Below are 20,912 nucleotides of genomic sequence, written 5' to 3'. Positions count from 1 at the left end.
TTTTCTTTATTAGTGATGATACCACCAACTTATCTTTGTATAGTTTACTAAACAATTTTGCATTCATTCTCTACTAATTTTTTCTTTTTTGCCTTACACTCTAAAGTGACTGGAGGTTGTTCATATAATGCATGCTTTTTAAAAAATCAGGAATGAAGTGAAAATAAAGATAAACCGGAAAGAATAATATACTACAACACATGCTTCAAGGTTCAAATAATTACTAATGGAGGACTATAAAATTGCCTCTGTGCTTCCTACTTACCAAAACAAAAAAAATACTATACTGTAGTTACAAGTGTAAACTGCCTATAAGCTGAAGTCTGGCATATAGCCGGGAATTCAGATATTGAGTAAATGAATGGCAGTTAAAGAAAAACAAAGTATCCCCTGGCCATTAGGTATGAAAGAAATTACTATATTTTTGCAAAAGGGACACTATGTGAAGATATTCTTATAAAAACATAAGCATTTTGTTTTATCTTTACTATATCCTTTTTAGATGTTATACGACCAAAATAGGTGTGTATAACAATACAGAAGAAAATACAGAAGAGACTTTGAAGATAAGTATCTATATAAGATCATATTGCTATTATATGGCTTGAAGCCAGGTCTTGGGACCCCAAGTTCAGTGTTCAGTTACATTTCAGCTACTTCTCAGTTCCACTGGAAATGCATGGTTTTATGACAAGAGTTTTCTTTACCACTGTTACGCTTTTTCAAACACTTGTGAGTTCTTAGACCATGTTTGGACAAGTAAGTTTACTGAATGTCTTGCCCATAACAAGCTTGTCCTAGTAGTCTAATATTTGTTTCCAGTTGTCTAATACTGCATATATTTTAGGTATATACTTTTTTAAATATATACTATATTGTAGGTATATACTTTTTAAAAGATTAATCCAATCTTTGAAAAAGAAATATGGTTTCTAACTTATTATTGATATTTTAATACTATATATGTAATATATATGCAATAATACAATTAGTTTTGATTTTTAGAAAATGTTTTTACACTAAGTGGTATTAAAAAATAATTATAGTATCACCCTGATTTATTTCTGTACTCACTTTCCTCCGCAAGAGTATAACTGATCACATGATCTGGTAAGAGATTAAGTCTTACGAACATGCATTAACACTGTAACTGTAAATTAAATCCAAAAACTTATCTTTTTCTGTGTCAGTTTTTACCATGACATTATTATTATTATTATTTTTATTGGCTGCTTCAGGTCTTAGTTGTGGTATGTGGGATCTTCGTTGAGGCATGCAGGATCTTTCATTATGGCACACAGGCTTCTCTCTTGTTGTGGCGTGCAGGTTTTCTCTTCTCTAGTTGTGGAGCACAGGCCCCAGGACATCTGGGCTCTGTCATTGAGGCATGTGGGTTCCAAAGCACATGGGCTCTGTAGTTTGCAGCATGCAGGCTCTCTAGTTGAGGCACACGAGCTCAGTAGTTATGTCGCATGGGCTCAGTTGCCCTGCAGCATGTGGGATCTTAGTTCCCTGACAGGGGATCAAACCCATGTCCCCTGCATTATAAGGTGGATTCTTTATCACTGGACCACCAGGGAAGTCCCCTACCATGACATTATTTTTTTTTTTAAATAAATTTATTTATTTATTTTTGGCTGCATTGGGTCTTCATTGCTACATGTGGGCTTTTCTCTAGTTGCGTCAAGGAGGGGCTACTCTCCATTGCGGTGCATGGGCTTCTCATCGCAGTGGCTTCTCTTGCTGAGAAGCACGGGCTCTAGGCACATGGGCTTCAGCAGTTGTGGTGCACGGGCTTAGTAGTTGGCTCGTGGACTCTAGAGCACAGGTTCAGTAGTTGTGGCACATGGGCTTAGTTGTACTGCAGCATGTGGACTCTTCCTGGACCAGGGCTCAAACCCATGTCCCCTGCATTGGCAGGTGGATTCCTAACCACTGCACCACCAGGGAGGTCCAACATTATTATTTTTTTTTTCTTCCAGTACGCGGGCCTCTCACTGTTGTGGCCTCTCCCTTTGCGGAGCACAGGCTACAGATGTACAGGCTCAGCAGCCATGGCTCACAGGCCCAGCCGCTCCACGGCATGTGGGATCTTCCCAGACCGGGGCACAAACCCCTGTCCCCTGCATCAGCAGGCGCACACTCAATCACTGTGCCACCAGGGAAGCCCCTGACATTATTTTTAAAAGCAAAAATCTAAGGAATTTAAATATTCAACAATAGGGAATAGTGAAATAATTTATAGTACATCAATTAGATAGCATATTATGTAGTCATAAATATCACAGTATTTAAAAAGAAGTAGAGCATAAGAAAATGCTCGTTATGTTAAAAAGGATGTAATACTGCATATATAATATGACCTTGATTGTGAAAAATACATCTATATGTATTAAAAAATCTAATAGAGTATACAGTAAGACAGTTATACCAGTTAACTTCATATCTGAGGGATTACAGATGTTTTTGTTCTTCTTCATACCTTTCTAAATCTTCTATACTATTTTTACAACCTGAAAGTTTTTTAAATATTAATTCTAAAAAGTTTAAATAAAACACATTATATGTAGTATAATTTTATAAATATTATTGAGAGTTAACTGACTCTCAGTAGAAATTAATCAATATTTTTCATTAATATACCTATTGACTATTTTCATTTTCACCCTTGGCTTCATATTTTGAGCATATAAATTGCACCAGATACATATTTGAATAATATTATGCACTAGAAGGGGGAAAATGTACAGTAAACCTTTATTAATTCAGAAGTTAGAATAATTTAGGGACTAGAGTGAATGTATTTTTACATATACTGAAGATATTAATAACAAAACTGCCAAAGAAATGTTTAAAGTACTTGAACTACTTTTAAAGACTCTAATATTTTAGAAATACCTATTTATAAACAGTAAGATAATTACAAGTATTCATATCAGTGTATAAGTTAGGTTCTCCAAAGCATCTCTATGCTACAATTTTTTAGCCTGTTTCTAATATTATATACATTACAAGAAAAGAATCTGGATGTTTCACACAATTCTTAGACAATATTGAGAATTAGCCTACTAGGTAACTCTCACCTGTTGAAACAAATTGACAACTAAGTAGGAAATACATATAAATGTCTTCATAAGTATACCTGAAATTTAGGTACCTAAAATAAATAAAAAACATTTATTTTCTTTTTTCTTTTTTTTTTTTTTTGCGGTACGCGGGCCTCTCACTGTTGTGGCCTCTCCAGTTGCGGAGCACAGGCTCCAGACGCGCAGGCTCAGCGGCCATGGCTCATGGGCCCAGCCACTCCACGGCATGCGGGATTTTCCCCGACCGGAGCACGAACCCGCGTGCGCTGCATCGGCAGGCGGACTCTCAACCACTGTGCCACCAGGGAAGCCCAAAACATTTATTTTCAAATACTACTTTCTACTCTTTCAGACCAGTTCTCAGTTAGCTCAAAATGATAGCAATTTACTGTATTTTGGTATCACAATCACACCCTAGACTGAAATCTGTTTGACTAATAACCAAAAGAAAGAAATATCCTGTGTAAAGTCACTTGCAGAATAGAACTGCAGCATGCATGTGTGTAAAATGTATAAGAATATCTTTCATAAAAAAGCCAATTTAGGGACTTCCCTGGCAGTCCAGTGGTTAAGACTCTGCGCTTCCACTGCAAGGGGCACAGATTTGATCCCTGGTTGGGGAACTAAGATCCCGCATGCTGCACGGCACGGCCAAAATAAATTCCAATTTAAAAATTTGTTGAGTAGTTCTCAGAAAATTAAATAAAACCTATAAATATCCTCCTGAAGTCACTCAGTCATTCAACAAACAAACTGTTATCTTTTCAGTCATATTAATTTCTTATTAGTTCAAAAAACTACTAGTTCAAACACCTACTGTCATGTATTCCATCTGAAATTCCTGACACAACTGCTCAGTTCTAGAGCTCTAGAGTGCTCCATTAAGTAGCTATTACTCTCCTGGAAATAAGCTAGAGGATTGTTATGATACTTTTCTGGCATCCCAGAAACATTATAAGTAGGTATCTTTCTTCTGGAAATAAGCAAGAGGATTATTTTATGACACTTTCTGGCACCCCAGAAACATCATTGTACCTAAATATGTTGCTTTTGCCTTAATGTGCTGTAGCCCAGTGTATACATACAGACTGAAAAGGAAGAAGAGCACACTTATTCACTTCTTTAAATGTGAAATAAAGCAGCAGCTACACATACTCACACACATCAGTGGCTCCTCAGTCAGTCTCCCCAAATATTTCTTTTGTTGTTCATCATTTCCAGCAATAATAACAGGCATTTGCTATCAACCAAAGAAAAGTGATATTAAAAAAGCAAGATATTTTAAAATTAGGTATGTAAATTGAAATACTTAATTCAAAACATGAGAACTATTTTCCCCCAAGGGTAAGTCCAAAGAATTGGCCTTTATTCTGCCTCTAAGTTAGAGAGCTAAAGCCACGAGGATATAAATCTATTAATCCAAGTATTTTCATAAAACAAAGTTATATAGGACTTGTTGGTAATATAATATATAAAAATCTACTGTAGTAAGATGCACAAGTAGAGAATTAAATTTACGGACTTCCCTGGTGGCACAGTGGTTAAGAATCCTCCTGCCAATGCAGGGGACACAGGTTCGAGCCCTGGTCCGGGAAGATCCGACATGCCACAGAGCAACTAAGCCCGTGTGCCACAACTACTGACCCTGTGCTCTAGAGCCTGCGAGTCACAACTACTGAGCCCATGCACCACAACTACTGAAGCCCACGCGCCTAGAGCCCGTGCTCCGCAACAAGAGAAGCCACGCAATGAGAAGCCTGCGCACTGCAATGAAGAGTAGCCCCCATTTGCCGCAACTAGAGAAAGCCTGCACGCAGTAACGAAGACCCAATGCAGCCAAAAACAAACAAACAAACAAAAAAGAATTAAATTTACAATAAATAACATGGTATATATGATCAAGTGTCCTAAGAATTACTCACTAAATTTCAGCATTGCCAGCAGTGGCAGCAAGCCATCCCAATCCTTCTCCTCAATGCCCTTACCTAAGAATTACCACTGAAGCCACAGCCAAAGTGAACAGTTTCCCACAGAGACAGCTAGGACTCTGAGTACTAAAGACAACAGCCAGAATGATCAACTCATGGAAAAGAACTCCAGGCTTCACTGCAGAATCTTGTGTTCCTTTTTTAAAGAAAACTGTGTTCCACCAGCTAACCTAACTTAGCAGTACTGTTTCATTAACAACAGCTCAGTTAAGCAATTCATTTTCTAGGTAACTTACCCCCAGAGAATTTCCTTCAATAGCAGTCTGAACCCCTGTACATCCATAAGCCATTTCTTCAGTAATTAGACAGCTATCAAAAGTTCCAAGTCCAAGACCTCCTACAGTATCAAAATGTTTTAAGAGCCCATTATAATATATAGCACACCTCAACAGAAATAAGGGTGAACTATTTAAATTACTTCCGATATAACCTAATTGATTTTAACAGCAAATTTGCAAATACAGTATCTATAACACTAGAAACTAAAAGTTTTCTGGCTAGTACAGTAACAAAGTATACTTCTCTAAAGTAAGTTTTAAAATTTCAAAAAATTCTCTTACTATTTGTAATCTGGACCTGTCTTCCTGTTTCAGCTTGATTTTGTAAAAACTTGATTCAACTCTGCTAAAATTTTAACCTTTTGACTGACGAAAGGAGTGAAAGGAAAGTCTCAATAAAATGTAAAATCAAAGGTAGAATTAAAATGCAACAAATCAACTAACTGTAGAGAGAGAAGTTACCAAGGATTAGGATCAAGTTAACATCGGAACCAGTTATAAAGAAGGAAGAATGCCTCTAAGTGTTGAGTACAAGGCTTCTAAAAGCTGACAAATACTGAAGTCTGAACACAGGGGCACAAAAGTAGAAAGCCATTTAATGGCAACAAATATCTGAAAGAATGACTGAATAGAATTTCAAAATTCTTCTTGTACATAGGCATTCTATTCTAGAATTAAAAATGTAAAGAAAGCTTACCACAACTTTCTGGAATGTGTGTATTCAATAAACCAAGTTCCCAGGCTCTTTTAATTAGTGGGACAGGGTACTGAAAGAAAAAAATAATAATAAAGATAAAAGCCAGTTATATTTAAAATCTATTTATATTTAAAATCTTGTAAAATATGTCAAAGACTTTTCTCTCCTTAAAATGCATAAACCTACCTCGCCAGTCTTATCATATTCTGCAGCAACTGGGATTATTTCCTCCCTGGCAAATTTACGAGCAGTAGCTTGAAATTCTTTCTGCTGTTCAGTGAACGCTAAAGGAAAGTTATTTAGAAAACATTAAAATAGGACAATGAGTTGAGGGAAATGAAGTATGTGGAAATATATATTTATAATGGAGACTTTAAACCTTGATAACAAGAAAGTCAGACTACAGTGTGCCTTCAGACTAATCAAGATTTCACTGTGCTATATGAATAAATCTATATCAATACTCATGCCAAAAAGCTAGGTAAGATTTCTAGCTTTTACAAATAAGTAACAGATATAAACTTGAGTTTTCCTCTTCCAAGTGTTAAGGTAAAAACAATTTTTCTTACTTATTATTAGTTCCAAAGCAGACTCATCAAACTTTGACTAACACTGAAATAAAACTAATACATATGACAATGCCCTGATCTCAAGAATCAATCTAATTAGGGAGCTAAGACATGACCAGTGACCATAAACCAATAAAACTTGTTCCAAAATATCATATAATACTAATATAATTTCAATTTTACTCCTCCTTTAAACTCAGATAATTTAAGTTTATAAATTAGCACAAAGCAACTGGCAAAAGTGGTGGGAAAGCTTCTCAAATTAATGAAGTGAATAGGGTGACTGGACCAAGGACAGAAGCCAATTACCACCATACTTTTTAAAATCCATACTATCAAAGGATAGGTAAAGTTTTTAAAAGATATAGGGTATTTCAGGCAAGAAGAATGAGAAAAAAGGCAGAAAGGCAAGAATAAGCAAGAATGTTTAGGAGTATAGTAATCATTTCTATAGGGATGTATGAAATAAAATGTAAAAGACATTAGAAATTCTGTGTTGAATCTCTCATTGTATAAGTAAGGAAACAAAAGCCCAGACTGAGGAAACGATAGCCCCAGAGTCTTACAATGAATTAGCAATAAAAGTATACTTAGCGTTTCAGTCTAGTGTTCTCTACATCACAACTTTACTTCTAAAACTGGGGCCAAGTCGTATCAAAATTGTGAGTGGTTAAAGGGGAGGGAAGGCAAGGATCTATTATGTATTATTTGAGAATCTACTTTGATCCAGTTACTATGTGCTAGGACTTCACATATGTCATATAAGTTAATCTTCAAATAAATCCTGTGTTGTAGATATTATCCCCATTTTATAGCTAAACAACCAGGTGCAACTGGTCATAGGTGTTATCCCTATTCCTTTTCTTGAGCTCCACAATCTCCCTCCTAAACACTTATATCTATCTCATCTTCTGTCAGTCAGCGAACCACCATAGATTTCTCCTGCTAGTCTCTTACTGTTGAGTATGAATCTGTACCTGACAAACTGAAACTAAAGAGCAACCATACCAAACCTATGCTAACATCTCAATAAGAAAATAAGATCCAGTCTCCCAAACTGCTACCCTCATGCTGTTTCAAAATTTTCACTTAATTCTGTTAAAAAAAAAAAAAAAACTTTTAAAGATGCTAACAATCTTAAAAAATAAAATAAAAACCAAAAATGATAACCCTAGGGAGTTTTGAGTTTGTTATTTCTACCTCGGTGTGAGTTAATTATCTCAGCTGCCTTTTAACTATTTTCTGAGACCAAGTGAACTGAAAAAATGGGTTTTCAACTAGAGGAAAGGTAATAATTTTGAAGCAAGAAGCACTTTAGGGGGCAAAGGATGCTGAAGAAAGGGATTATTTTTCTAATTTTTTGCCTTGGTGGGGCTCTTCATTTTAGAGAGAAAAGGGAAGCAAAATCTTATTCCTTTGCCCTCCGACACCACATGGCTCCCTGATCCCAAAACTGAGAACCATATGTACTAGCACCAAACTGCAGTTCAGATATATTATGGAAAAAACAGGCTCTAGCTTATTAGCAGGCACCTAGCACTTTGTAACTAATAAGTGTTTAAGAAGTATTTGTTGCATTCATTTCTAAGTTGAAGACTAGTCATATGTAGCAGTGAATTTGTTATTTATTTGGGGATATATACTTAAGAAAAATGGCAGAAATATATATGTATGCTGCTAATACAGATTTATGTATAGGGTATTATGATGGAGAAGAAAAAAAGATCAGGAAGAATGGGTATGGCTAACTGTGAACAATCTGTGGATGGCAATTGGTTCCATTCACTTACAGACATTACTAAGTTTGTTTACAAACATGTTCCTGATAAATACATATAAAAAGCTGCATACATACCACAAACAAAAGATTAAAATCAAAACACAGAACAAAGCATATACCAAAACTAAATCCTGATCCAGGTTCACGGTGTTGGGCAGCTTTCGTATGTTGTGATCTCCAGTCAAAGCGAGAAAGACTTCTCAGCACCTGCAAAGAACAATTTTATTACAATAAATTTGATAAACTAAACATGAGTCAAATAGAATACTGACAACACAAGTGAGTAGAACAGCTTCTTTGACCATATTCAAGAAAACAGTTTAAGTCAGTATTTAAATGCCCTCAACCACAATTTGACTTCTGTATTAAACCAATTATCAGATATTTGAACACCTATCATAAAGGAAATTCTTTTTTAAAAAAATGCAATGTGGAGAGATTGGTTCAAGATGGCGGAGTAGAAGGATGTGCGCTTACTCCCTCTTGAGAGAGCACCAGAATCACAACTGCTGAACAATCATCAACAGGAAGACACTGGAACTCACCAAAAAAGATACTCCACTACCAAAGGCAAAGGAGAAGCCGCAAAAAGATGGGACGAGGGGTGCAAGCACAATAAAATCAAATCCCATAACCACTGGGTGGGTGACTCACAAACTGGAGAACAATTATACCACAGAAGTCCACCCACTGGAGTGAAGGTTTTGAGCCCCACGTCAGGCTTCTCAACCTGGGGGTCCAGCAACAAGAGGAGGAATTCCCAGAGAATTAGACTTTGAAGGCTAGTGGGATTTGATTGCAGGATTTCAACAGGACTGGGTGAAACAGAGACTCCACTCTTGGAGGGCACAAAGTAGTGTGCACATCAGGACCCGGTGAAGGAGCAGTGACCCTGTAGAAGACTGAACCAGACCTACCTGCTAGTGTTGGAGGGTCTCCTGCAGAGGTGGGGGGTGGCTGTGGTTCACCACGGGGACAAGGACACTGGCAGCAGTTCTGGGAAGTACACCTTGGTGTCAGCCCTCCTGGAGTCGCCATTAGCCCCACCAAAGAGCCAGGGAGGTGCAAGTGCTGAGTCGCCTCAGGCCAAACACCCAACAGGAAGGGAACTCGGCCAAACCCATCAGCAGACAAGTGGATTACAGTTTTACTGAGCTCTGCGCACCAGAGCAACAGCCAGCTCTACCCACCACCAGTCCCTCCCATCAGAAAGCTGGCACAAGCCTCTTAGATAGCCTCATCCACCAGAGGGCAGATAGCAGAAGCAAGAAAAACTACAATTCTGTAGCCTGTGGAACGAAAACCACATTCGCAGAAAGACAGACAAAATGAAAAGGCAGAAGACTATGTACCAGATGAAGGAACAAGGCAAAACCCCAGAAAAACAACTAAATGAAGTGGAGATAGGCAACCTTCCAGAAAAAAGAATTCAGAATAATGATAGTGAAGATGATCTAGGACCTCAGAAAAAGAATGGCAGCAAAGATAAAGAAGATGCAAGAAATGTTTAACAAAGACCTAGAAGAATTAAAGAACAAAGACCTAGAAGAATTAAAGAACAAACAAACAGAGATGAACAATACAATAACAGAAATGAAAACTACACTAGAAGGAATCAATATTAGAATAACTGAGACAGAAGAACGGATAAGTGACCTGGAAGACAGAATGGTGGAATTCACTACAGTGGAAAGAATTTAGAAAAAGAATGAAAAGAGTGAAGACAGCCTTAGAGACCTCTGGGACAACATTAAATGCAACAACATTCACATATAGGGATCCCAGAAGGAGAAGAGAGAGAGAAAGGACCTGAGAAAATATGTGAATAGATTATAGTCGAAAACTTCCCTAACATGGGAAAGGAAATAGCCACCCAAGTCCAAGAAGCCACCCAAGTCCAGGAAATAGCCACCCAAGTCTAGGAAGCACCCAAGTCCCAGGCAGGATAAACCAAAGGAGAAACACACCAAGACACACAGTAATCAAACTGACAAAAATTAAAGACAAAGAAAAATTATTAAAAGGAGTAAGGGAAAAACAACAAACAATATACAAGGGAACTCCCATAAGCTTAACAGCTGATTTCTTAGCAGAAACTCTACAAGCCAAAAGGGAGTGGCATGATATATTTAAAGTGATGAAAGGGAAGCACCTATAACCAAGATTACTCTACCCAGCAAGGATCTCATTCAGATTCAACAGAGAAATCAAAAGCTTTACAGACAAGCAAAAGCTAAGAGAATTCAGCAGCACCAAACCAGCTCTACAACAAATGCTAAAGGAACTTCTCTAAGTGGGAAACACAGAAAAGAAAAGGTCCTAAAAAACAAACTCAAAACAATTAAAAAATGGTAATAGGAACATACATTTCAATAATCACCTTAAATGTGAGTGGATTTAATGCTCCAACCAAAAGACACGGGCTTGTTGAATGGATACAAAAACAAGGCCCATGTATATGCTGTCTGCAAGAGACCCAGTTCAGAACTAGGGATGCACACAGACTGAAAGTGAGGGGATGGAAGAAGATATCCCATGCAAATGGAAATCAAAAGAAAGCTGGAGTAGCAATACTCATATCAAATAAAATAGACTTTAAAACAAAGAACGCTACAAGAGACAAGGAAGGACACTACATAATGATCAAGGGATCAATCCAAGAAGAAGATATAACAATTATAAATATATATGCACCCAACATAGGAGCACCTCGACACACAAGGTAAATGCTAACAGCTATAAAAGAGGAAATCCACAGTAACACAATAATGGTGGGGGACCTTAACACCTCACTTACACCAATGGACAGATCATCCAGAAAATTAATAAGGAAACACAAGATTCAAAAGACACAACAGACCAGATAGATTTAATTGATAATTATAGGACCATCTGAAAAGAGCAGATTACATTTCATTCTCAAGTGCACATGGAACATTTTCCAGGACAGATCACATCTTGGATCACAAATCAAGCCTCGGTAAATTTAAGAAAACTGAAATCATATCAAGCATCTTTTCCGACCACAACGCTATGAGATTAGAAATAAATTACAGGGAAAAAAAAGTAAAAAACACAAACACATGGAGGCTAAACAACACATTACTAAATAACCAAGAGATCACTGAAGAAATCAAACAGGAAATCAAAAAATACCTAGGGACAAATGACAATGAACACATGACGAACCAAAACCTATGGGATGCAGCAAAAGCAGTTCTAAGAGGGAAGTTTATAGCAACACAATCCTACCTCAAGAAACAAGAAAAATTTCAAATAAACAATCTAACCTTACACCTAAAGAAACTAGAGAAGAACAAACAAAACCCAAAGTTAGCAGAAGGAAAGAAATCATAAAGATCAGAGCCGAAATAAATGAAATAGAAACAAAGAAAACAATACCAAAGATCAATAAAACTAAAACCTGGTTCTTTGAGAAGATAAACAAAATTGATAGACCTTTAGCCAGACTCATCAAGAAAAAGAGCAAGAGGACTCAAATCAATAAAATTAGAAATGAAAAAGGAGAAGTTAAAACAGACACAGCAGAAATACAAAGCAACATAAGAGACTACTACAAGAAACTCTATGCCAATAAAATGGACAACCTGGAAGAAATGGACAAATTGTTAGAAAGGAACACTCCCAAACTCATTCTAGGAGGCCACCATCACCCTGATACCAAAACCAGACAAAGATACTACAAAAAAAGAAAATTGCAGACCAATATCACTGATGAATATAGATGCAAAAATCCTCAACAAAATACTAGCAAACAGAGTCCAAAAACACATTAAAAGAATCATAGACCATGATCAAGTGGGATTTTTCCCAGAGATGCAAAGATTCTTCAATATATGCAAATCAATCAATGTGATACACCATATTAACAAACTGAAGAATATAAACCATATGATCATCTCCATAGACACAGAACAGGCTTTTGAGGGCTTCCCTGGCAGCGCAGTGGTTGAGAGTCCACCTGCCAATGCAGGGGACATGGCTTCATACCCCAATCTGGGAGGATCCCACATGCCGTGGAGCGGCTGGACCCATGGGTCCAGCCATGGCTGCTGAGCCTGCGCATCTGGAGCCTGTGCTCCGCAATGGGAGAGGCCACAACAGTGAGAGGCCCGTGTACGGCAAAAAAAAAAAAAAAAAAAAAAAAGCTTTTGACAAAATTCAACACACATTTATGACAAAAACTCTCCAGAAAGTGGGCACAGAGGGAAACTACCTCAACATAATAAAGGCCATATATGACAAACCCACAGCAAAAATCATTCTCAATGGTGAAAAACTGAAAGCATTTCCTCTAAGATCAGGAACAAGACAAGGATGTCCACTCTCTCCACTCTTATTCAACATAGTTTTGGAAGTCCTAGCCACAGCAATCAGAGAAGAAAAAGAAATAAAAGGAATACAAATCAGAAAAGAAGAAGTAAAACTGTCACTGTTTGCAGATGACATGATACTATAAATAGATAATCCTAAAAATGCCACCAGAAAACTACTAGAGCTAATCAATGAATTCAGTAAAGTTGCAAAATTAATGCACAGAAATCTCTTGCGTTCCTATATACTAACAACGAAAGATCAGAAAGAGAAATTAAGGAAAGAATCCCATTAAACATGGCAACAAAAAGAATAAAATACCTAAGAATAAACCTACCTAAGAAGGCAAAAGACCTGTACTTGGAAAACTACAAGACACTGATGAAAGAAATCAAAGATGACACAAACAGATGGAGAGATATACCATGTTCTTAGATTAGAAGAATCAATATTGCGAAAATAACTCTAATACCCAAAGGAATCTACAGATTCAATGCAATCCCTATCAAATTACCAATGGCATTTTTTACTAGAACTAGAACAAAAATCTTAAAATCTGTATGGAGAAACAAAAGTCCCCAAAAAGCCAAAGTATATTTTTTCTTGAGGGAAAAAAAATGGAGCTGGAGGAATCAGACTCCCTGACTTTAGACTATACTACAAAGCTCCAGTAATCAAGACAATATGGTACTGGCACAAAAACAGAAATACAGATCAATGGAACAGGATAGAAAGCCCAGAGATAGACACACAAATATGGTCAACTAATCTATGACAATGGAGGCAAGGATATACAATGGAGAAAAGACAGTCTCTTCAGTAAGTGGTGCTGGGAAAACTGGACAGCTACATGTAACAGAATGAAATTAGAACAGTCCCTAACACCATACATAAAAATAAACTCAAAATGGTTTAAAGACCTAAATGTAAGACCGGACACTATAAAACTCTTAGAGGAAAACATAGGAAGAACACTCTGACATAAATCACAGCAAGATGTTTTTTGACCCTCCTCCTAGAGTAATGGAAATAAAAACAAAAATAAACAAATGGGACCTAATGAAACTTAAAAGCTTTTTCACAGCAAAGGAAACTATAAACAAGACAAAAAGACAACCCTCAGAATGGGAGAAAATATTTGCAAATGAATCAATAGGCAAAGGATTAATCTCCAAAATATATAAACAGCTCATACAGCTCAATATTAAAAAAACCAACAACCCAATCCAAAAATGGGCAGAAGACCTAAATAGACATCTCTCCAAAGAAGACATACAGATGGCCAAGAAGCACATGAAAAGCTGCTCAACATCACTAATTATTAGAGAAATGCAAATCAAAACTATAATGAGGTATCACCTCACACCCGTTAGAATGGGCATCATTAGAAAATCTACAAACAACAAATGCTGGAGAGGGTGTGGAGAAAAGGGAACCCTCTTGCACTGCTGGTGGGAATGCAAATTGATACAGCCACTATGGAAAGCAGTATGGAGGTTCCTTAAAAAAACTAAAAATAGGGCTTCCCTGGTGGCACAGTGGTTGAGAGTCCACTTGCCGATGCAGCGGACACGGGTTCGTGTCCAGGAGGATCCCACATGCCGCGGAGCGGCTAGGCCCGTGAGCCATGGCCGCTGAGCTTGTGCGTCCGAAGCCTGTGCTCTGCAACGGGAGAGGCCACGACAGTGAGAGGCCCATGTACCGCAAAAAAAAAACCCAAAACTAAAAATAGATTTACCATATGACCCAGCAATTCCACTGCTGGGCACACAGCCAGAGAAAACAGTAATTCAAAAAGACACATGCACCCCAATGTTCACTGCAGCACTATTTACAATAGCCAGGTCATGGAAGCAACCTAAATGCTCACTGACAGACGAATGGATAAAGAAGATGTGGTACATATATACAATGGAATATTACTCGGCCATAAAAAGGAACGAAATTGGGTCATTTGTAGAGAAATGGATGGACCTAGAGACTGTCATACAGAGTGAAGTAAGTCAGAAAGAGAAAAACAAATATAGTATATTAACACATATATGGAGAACTGAGAATAATGGTACAGATGAACCGTTTGCAAGGCAGAAATAGAGACACAGACGTAGAGAACAAACGTATGGACACCAAGGGGGGAACGTTGTGGGGGGGGATGAATTGGGAGATTGCGATTGACATGTATACACTAATATGTATGAAATAGATAACTAATAAGAACCTGCTGTATAAAAAATAAATTTTTTAGAAAATGCAATGCAACTAAAACTGATCAGTGGTATTTGCACTACTAACATGGAGTGTTTCCAAGACAAATACCAATCAGGGGTATTGGTAGACTTAGAACCACTATTCGAGAAATCTCACCTACAAGTTCTAGAACATTTGTGATTGGGGAGTTGGAACGGGGCGGGGGGGCAACAATAGGATGGTACCATATATTCAAGCGTTGCCTAGTCCATCAACTTTGATACCCTGTCTCTGGAGAGCCTCCCAGGAATGCCTCTGGGAATCTTCCCCTTGGAGGATCCCATTTTCTACGATACCTCACTTTATTTAACAAAACAAATTAGCCTAAAACAATTTTCTATATTTTCTGCTGTTGTCTGTAAGTATTCTTAGAATATTCTAAGCCAAGGGTAAGTACACTATGGTACCCACCAGTTTTGTAAATAAAATTCTGTTGGAACACAGCCACACCATATTGTCTATTGCTGCTTTCACAGCAGAGTTGTGAAACCATATGGTCCACAAAGCCAAAAATATTTACTGTCTCTTTACAGTTTGCCAACCCTATTCTAAACCATTAATATACTACTTGTCTTAATACCTGAAATACATGCATATTTCTTCAGAAAGATATATAAAAAATATAAGCAGATATTATTCCTTTGCAATCCATTTTTATACTCACAACAGTTCAATGTACACAAAAAGTAAACACTCGCATTTATTAAAGTTATCAAACTGGAAATCATACTGGAACTCCTAAGTAAATGTTTAAGGACAGCCAAAATTACACAATTTACACTTCAAGGAATTTGATGGAACTAAATTCTAGTAAGCTAGATATTGAAAGAAAAGAGAAACTCAACAATATACTAAAAGATCAAGAACTGAACTTGCTTATGTTTTTCAAAATCTGTGAAAAGAAAGTATCCACTTTGTAGATGACAACTTGAACTTGTAAACAGAATTATCTACATTTAAAGTGACAATGAAGACTGTCAAATATCTTAATTTAAATAACCCTTTCAAAGTGATAACACACTTTATACTACAATTTTGAAAAAAATAGGGTACAAAAATTCACATCTGTTTTGCAATTTTCATTAATTTTATTTTGGAAGTAAAACATGGTTTCTCTGATACTCATTGTCCAGTCATCATAGACCAAACGTATTCTTCTTTAGTCACATTCCAAGTATCAATGCACTGAATCTTTCGGTCAACCCTAAGATTAAGGAACTATTTTTATTCTTATTTTGCATATGTAGAAACTGAGGCTCAGAAAAGTCAAGTAAAATTGGCCAAGGTCATTCTACTTGCTATTAGGAACCAGGATTATTATTCTAACATTTACTATCATGAACTCATGCCATCAACCACCTTGCTATACTGCTCTTTCAATTTAAGTATCCTAATTGGTTATTAGATTCCATTAAAAAAAAAAAACACCCAACAAAAATCAGACCAAAAAACTTGACCCTTCTAAATGTGTGTTTTGACAGCATTGCACAAAATTAGACCTCACAATACAGGTAAAATGGTCTGCTGAGAGACTTTAAATAGGGAATTATTAATGTATCTAAAATAATTTACAAAAAGTTTACATACGATTTTTCAGGAAAACATGTTGTGTAAAACAAAGTACAAAGGTAGCTACAGCCAGGGAACAATGTCCAAAGCCCTGTTAATTAACTTTTCAAACCTGGAAAATGAGGCTAATCTTACTGGGTAATGGCGGAGATGATTAAAATAAGATAATATTTTGGAAGCGTAATGCTATATAAATATTGGTTACTACTTTGAGCTCTCTGATCAGAACAATGGAATTCCAAACCTCCAAAAGGCAGCAACTTTAATCAAGCATTAACTCTGCAATAACAGCACAAATATAATGAAAGACTTTTGCATATTTCTTAGGAATTAGTCTTAGTTTTATGGGAGTGTCAAAGAAGAGATACTATAGGGGTATAAGTTTTCTGGATCAGGTTTTTCTATTTCCTTTTTTTGCGAGATTGAGAAATCCCTTTTTTTCTGGTGTCAGAGTTTAAAATCATTTTTTAAATCCCCCAATCTCTGCCTTCAGAGTCCATTAACCTGCATAACAATGACAAATATTGGGCAAAAATCCATCAGAATTACCCTAAATTCTAAATCAGCTACTATTTTGGTACAGGGCATAACGTTCTTAATTATAAATGATATTTAAATGGCAGTCTTGTGTGACTATATAAATAATAAAGCTAGCAAAATATATCTAGTGACTGAGACAATTTAAAATCTGTGCGCCAACACTAGAATATACAAACAAGCTTCAAAGAAAAGTGTGCCGTATGATTTACTTTCCTCTTTTTTTTACGTACACAACGTGGAGGCGTCTCCCTCCATATTACGAAACCAAAAGCATATTAAACTTATTATCCTAATGAGCAGCTGCTCCGTTTTCCTTTTCCCCCTAACTTGGCAGGCTGCACTTTGTAGTACAGGGGTCCCCAACCCCCGGGGCCGCAGGATACCGGGCCGCGGCCTGTTAGGAACCAGGACGCACAACAGGAGGTGCGTGGTGGGCTAGCGAGCGAATCTTCACCTGGGCTCCGCATCGCTCGCATTGCCGCCTGAACCATCCCCCCACCCCCATGGAAAAAATTCGTCTTCCATGAAACCGGTCCCTTGTGCAAAAAAAGGTTGGGAACCGCTGTTGTAGTATACATCAACTGCAGAATGAAATTTACTTTATGACCTTCTTAGGCTGGGGATAGAAAGCCAGTAGAGACTTTCCCCAAGACATACTAGTTCAGCAAAAACTAGTTAGTTAGTTAGTTCAGGGTTGTAATTCTGAGGCACCGGCCAATTCAGAGATGGGTTTACTTCGAGATAGGATGGGATTCCTCCGGAAAACCTCTGGAAGGGTCTCGGGCCAGAGAAAGAAAAGCGATATTCTGAAAAGTGGGCGCCGCCTATATCGGGGGCAGCTGCCGAGGGGATAGAGGAAAGTGAAAACGCAGGAAGCATTCCGTCCCACAACGAGAGGAGGGTGTGGCGTGAAAGTCAGGGTCCGGAATCCAGGCTATTGCCAGAGGTGGGGTAAGGAGGACTCCTTCACCGCTTCCCACACCGTCCCCACCCCCGGCCACACCAATTTCCGGTCTAGGTCCCCCTCGCCAAACACCACAAGCTCCATTTCCCACCCGCGCCGAGCCCTGCTCTTCCTCTCACCCCGCAGCTTCGCCTAAACAGCGCTGCCATGTTGACACTCCGTCCGGCTACTCAGTCTCTAACCTAGCAGCTTGTGCCAAGACCGCTGACGCGATTCTGGCCCCGCCCATGTTCTGGCACCGACCACCCTCCAGGGTGTGGGCGGGGCCTAGGGGGCTGGGCCTCCGAAGTAGGGCACTGGAAGTGAAATGAAAGGCGGAAGCGGGGATCCTTGTGCGGAAAGCTCGCTCGCTAGGTGACCTCGCCTGCGCCTTCTGCGCCATCTTGGCGGCCTTGGTGCCTGTAGAGTCGCGAGGGGTGGTCCCTGAAAAGGCTTCGCTTCCCGCTGGTCCTTTGAGTTTAGACGATGCGCCCTCTTGGGGGGAAGCTGAGGCTGACAGCGGTGCGGAGAAGGAACCGGGAGGGCGGCACCGGCGAGGGAGGCGGGAACTGGGCGGGCTGCTGGCGCCAAGCGGGGAACTGGCGGGGCACCGGGCTGGCGGAGAATCTGGGTGAGAGGGCGCGGTGAGGAGCCTGGCGAAAAGACGTCTCCCTGGCTTTCGACCTTGACTTTTAACCCGGAGAAACCTATCAAACCCAAATCATTTCTGCCTTGACGATTTAAAGTATACTTTACTCTCAAACGCTGGACACAAAGCTAAAGGATGTTCTGTGTTGAAGAAAATTTAAACAAAGGGAATTTAATCAACGAAGTAAATTTGATCTTCCTGCGTATTCCCAAGGCTACTTATTACTGTACACGTGTGTAGAAATAAGGGTGCAAGGTGAGCCTGTCTAAAGCTTCTGGCTCAGCGAATGAATGTTGGAAGTCAATGTCTGCCTGAAGAATTATATTTAAAGTCACCCTTCCCAGTTAGACCCTGAGTTCTGAGATAACTGTGATGTTTCAAAGCCGGGGGATTTGTAAAGCTGTCGAGGTTTGGTGGCTCTTTGTGAAAGCTAGTAAAAGCCCAGTTCAAGTCGGGAGTATAAATATTTCCCGTAATTCCCAGGACTTTTCATTTTTATTGCACCATCCTAATTTAGGCCCTCAGCACTCACCCCTAAATCTTGTTACTAACTTAACTTTTCTTGCCTGGTAGAAGCTGACCATAATCTAATTCTAAGTCAATTGTTTACCTTCTATATCCTGTTATTGTACTCCCCTACAAGAACCTTCCACTTTGTCTTCTGGAAATTTATGATGTATTTATTGCAGACTGAGTACAAGACAGAACGTTAATTAAGAGCTAAATTAAAAGTACCAGGGAGGGCTTCCCTGGTGGCGCAGTGGTTGAGAGTCCGCTTGCCGATAAAGGGGACGCGGGTTTGTGCCCCGGTCTGGGAAGATCCCACATGCCGCGGAGTGACTAGGCCCGTGAGCCATGGCCGCTGAGCCTGCGCGTCCCGAGCCTGTGTTCCGCAACGGGAGAGGCCACAACAGTGAGAGGCCCGCGTACCGAAAAAAAAAAAAAAAAAAGTAGCAGGGAAATTCAGTAAAGGTAGAACGCAGTTTGTCCTGGAATCAGCAAGGAAGCTCTTGAAGAGGTAGGTAAAACACAAAATGGACTGTTAAAGATGGGTAGGATTTGACTTCTTTTTTTCCAATTTCTTATTGTGAGCATTTTAAACACAGAAAAGATGAACAAAAAATACAAAATCACACATATGCCCATCACTAAATTTTAAAATTGTTACTATATGTCACGTTTTATTTATATGTTTGTATATACATATATGTGTGTGTGTGTTTGTGTTTGCTGGTTGTTTTTGTTTTTGTGAGAACCATAAGCTGTTGACATTAAGGCACTTCACCTCTGAATATTTTTGCTATATATCTCCTATGAGGACATTGTCCTACATAACTACAAAACTTTATCACGTGGAAAAAAATTAATGGTTATTCTCTAAGTTAATATCCAGTTAATATTTAGATTTCCCTGGTTGTCTGCAAAATGACTCTTGTATGCTGTTCGGTTTTGAACTAAGATCATATCAATGATTGCCTGTTGCAGTTAGGTTTTAACTTTCTTTGATTTCTTTTAACCAAAAACTTGTAATCCAGTAATTTTGATTTTTTCCTTAAGAAACCAACCAGTTGTCTTGAAGAATGGCCTAATTCTGAGTTGTCTGATTGTATTTATTTTTGCTTCTAGACCTTGTATTTCCTATAAACTGCTAGTTATGAGAGGCTCGAGTAGTTAAGATTAAACATATTTGGCAAGGATACTTTTTGTCATACTGTGTAATTCATGTTGTATCACATTAGGAGGTGTTTAATGTCAGGTTTGTCCCATTATTTGTGATGGTAAGTTTGATTGATTAACGTGCTTACCAATTAAGGTCATTTCTTTCAATGGTAAAGGTATATTTTTCCCTTTGTAATTAAGAAGCTATCTATAGGGTGATGTTATTGAACCCAAGTTCATGTGCCCAAGACACAGTGAGGCCAAACAAACCGAAATGTCATCATAGTTTGGAACAGAGAAATGTTCATTGCAGGGCTGAGCAAGGAAAATGGGTGGCTTGTGCCCAAAAGGCCTGAACTCCCCAATGGTTTTTGGGGAAGAGTTTTTATAGGCAAAGTTTGAGGGGAGGTCTGCACTATGTGTGATCTTCCTCTGATTGGTTGGTGGTGAGGTAACAGGGTGGTGTTCCGGGAATCTCAATCATCAGCCTTTTGGTTTCAGCCAGTCTGGGTTCCATGTGCTTGTGCTAAGCATGAGGTTACCATCTTCCACCTGGGCAAGGGCACTTAGTT

At 38.6% G+C, this 20,912-nt stretch overlaps 1 protein-coding gene across 2 annotated transcripts in view; it reads right to left on the bottom strand.

Moving 5' to 3' along the window:
- ACADM (acyl-CoA dehydrogenase medium chain) overlaps positions 1-18,258 on the bottom strand; it is a 48,811-nt gene extending 30,553 nt beyond the window's left edge. For both annotated transcript variants that reach the window (XM_060084560.1, XM_060084569.1), the window contains exons 1-6: positions 18,173-18,258; positions 8,518-8,605; positions 6,236-6,333; positions 6,050-6,119; positions 5,311-5,411; positions 4,246-4,326 (exon numbers count right to left, since the gene is read on the bottom strand). In XM_060084560.1, the coding sequence (XP_059940543.1) occupies positions 4,246-4,326; positions 5,311-5,411; positions 6,050-6,119; positions 6,236-6,333; positions 8,518-8,605; positions 18,173-18,202 (468 nt within the window). In that variant the 5' untranslated portion in view covers positions 18,203-18,258. The remainder of the gene's footprint in view (positions 1-4,245; positions 4,327-5,310; positions 5,412-6,049; positions 6,120-6,235; positions 6,334-8,517; positions 8,606-18,172) is intronic.
- Between the last annotated feature and the right edge of the window lie 2,654 nt (positions 18,259-20,912).

This window comes from Mesoplodon densirostris, chromosome 2 (genome assembly GCF_025265405.1).
Source record: "Mesoplodon densirostris isolate mMesDen1 chromosome 2, mMesDen1 primary haplotype, whole genome shotgun sequence".
Taxonomy (NCBI): domain Eukaryota; kingdom Metazoa; phylum Chordata; class Mammalia; order Artiodactyla; family Ziphiidae; genus Mesoplodon; species Mesoplodon densirostris.
Note: the sequence above shows the minus strand (reverse complement) of the source record. Positions and strands in the feature narration are given on the sequence as shown.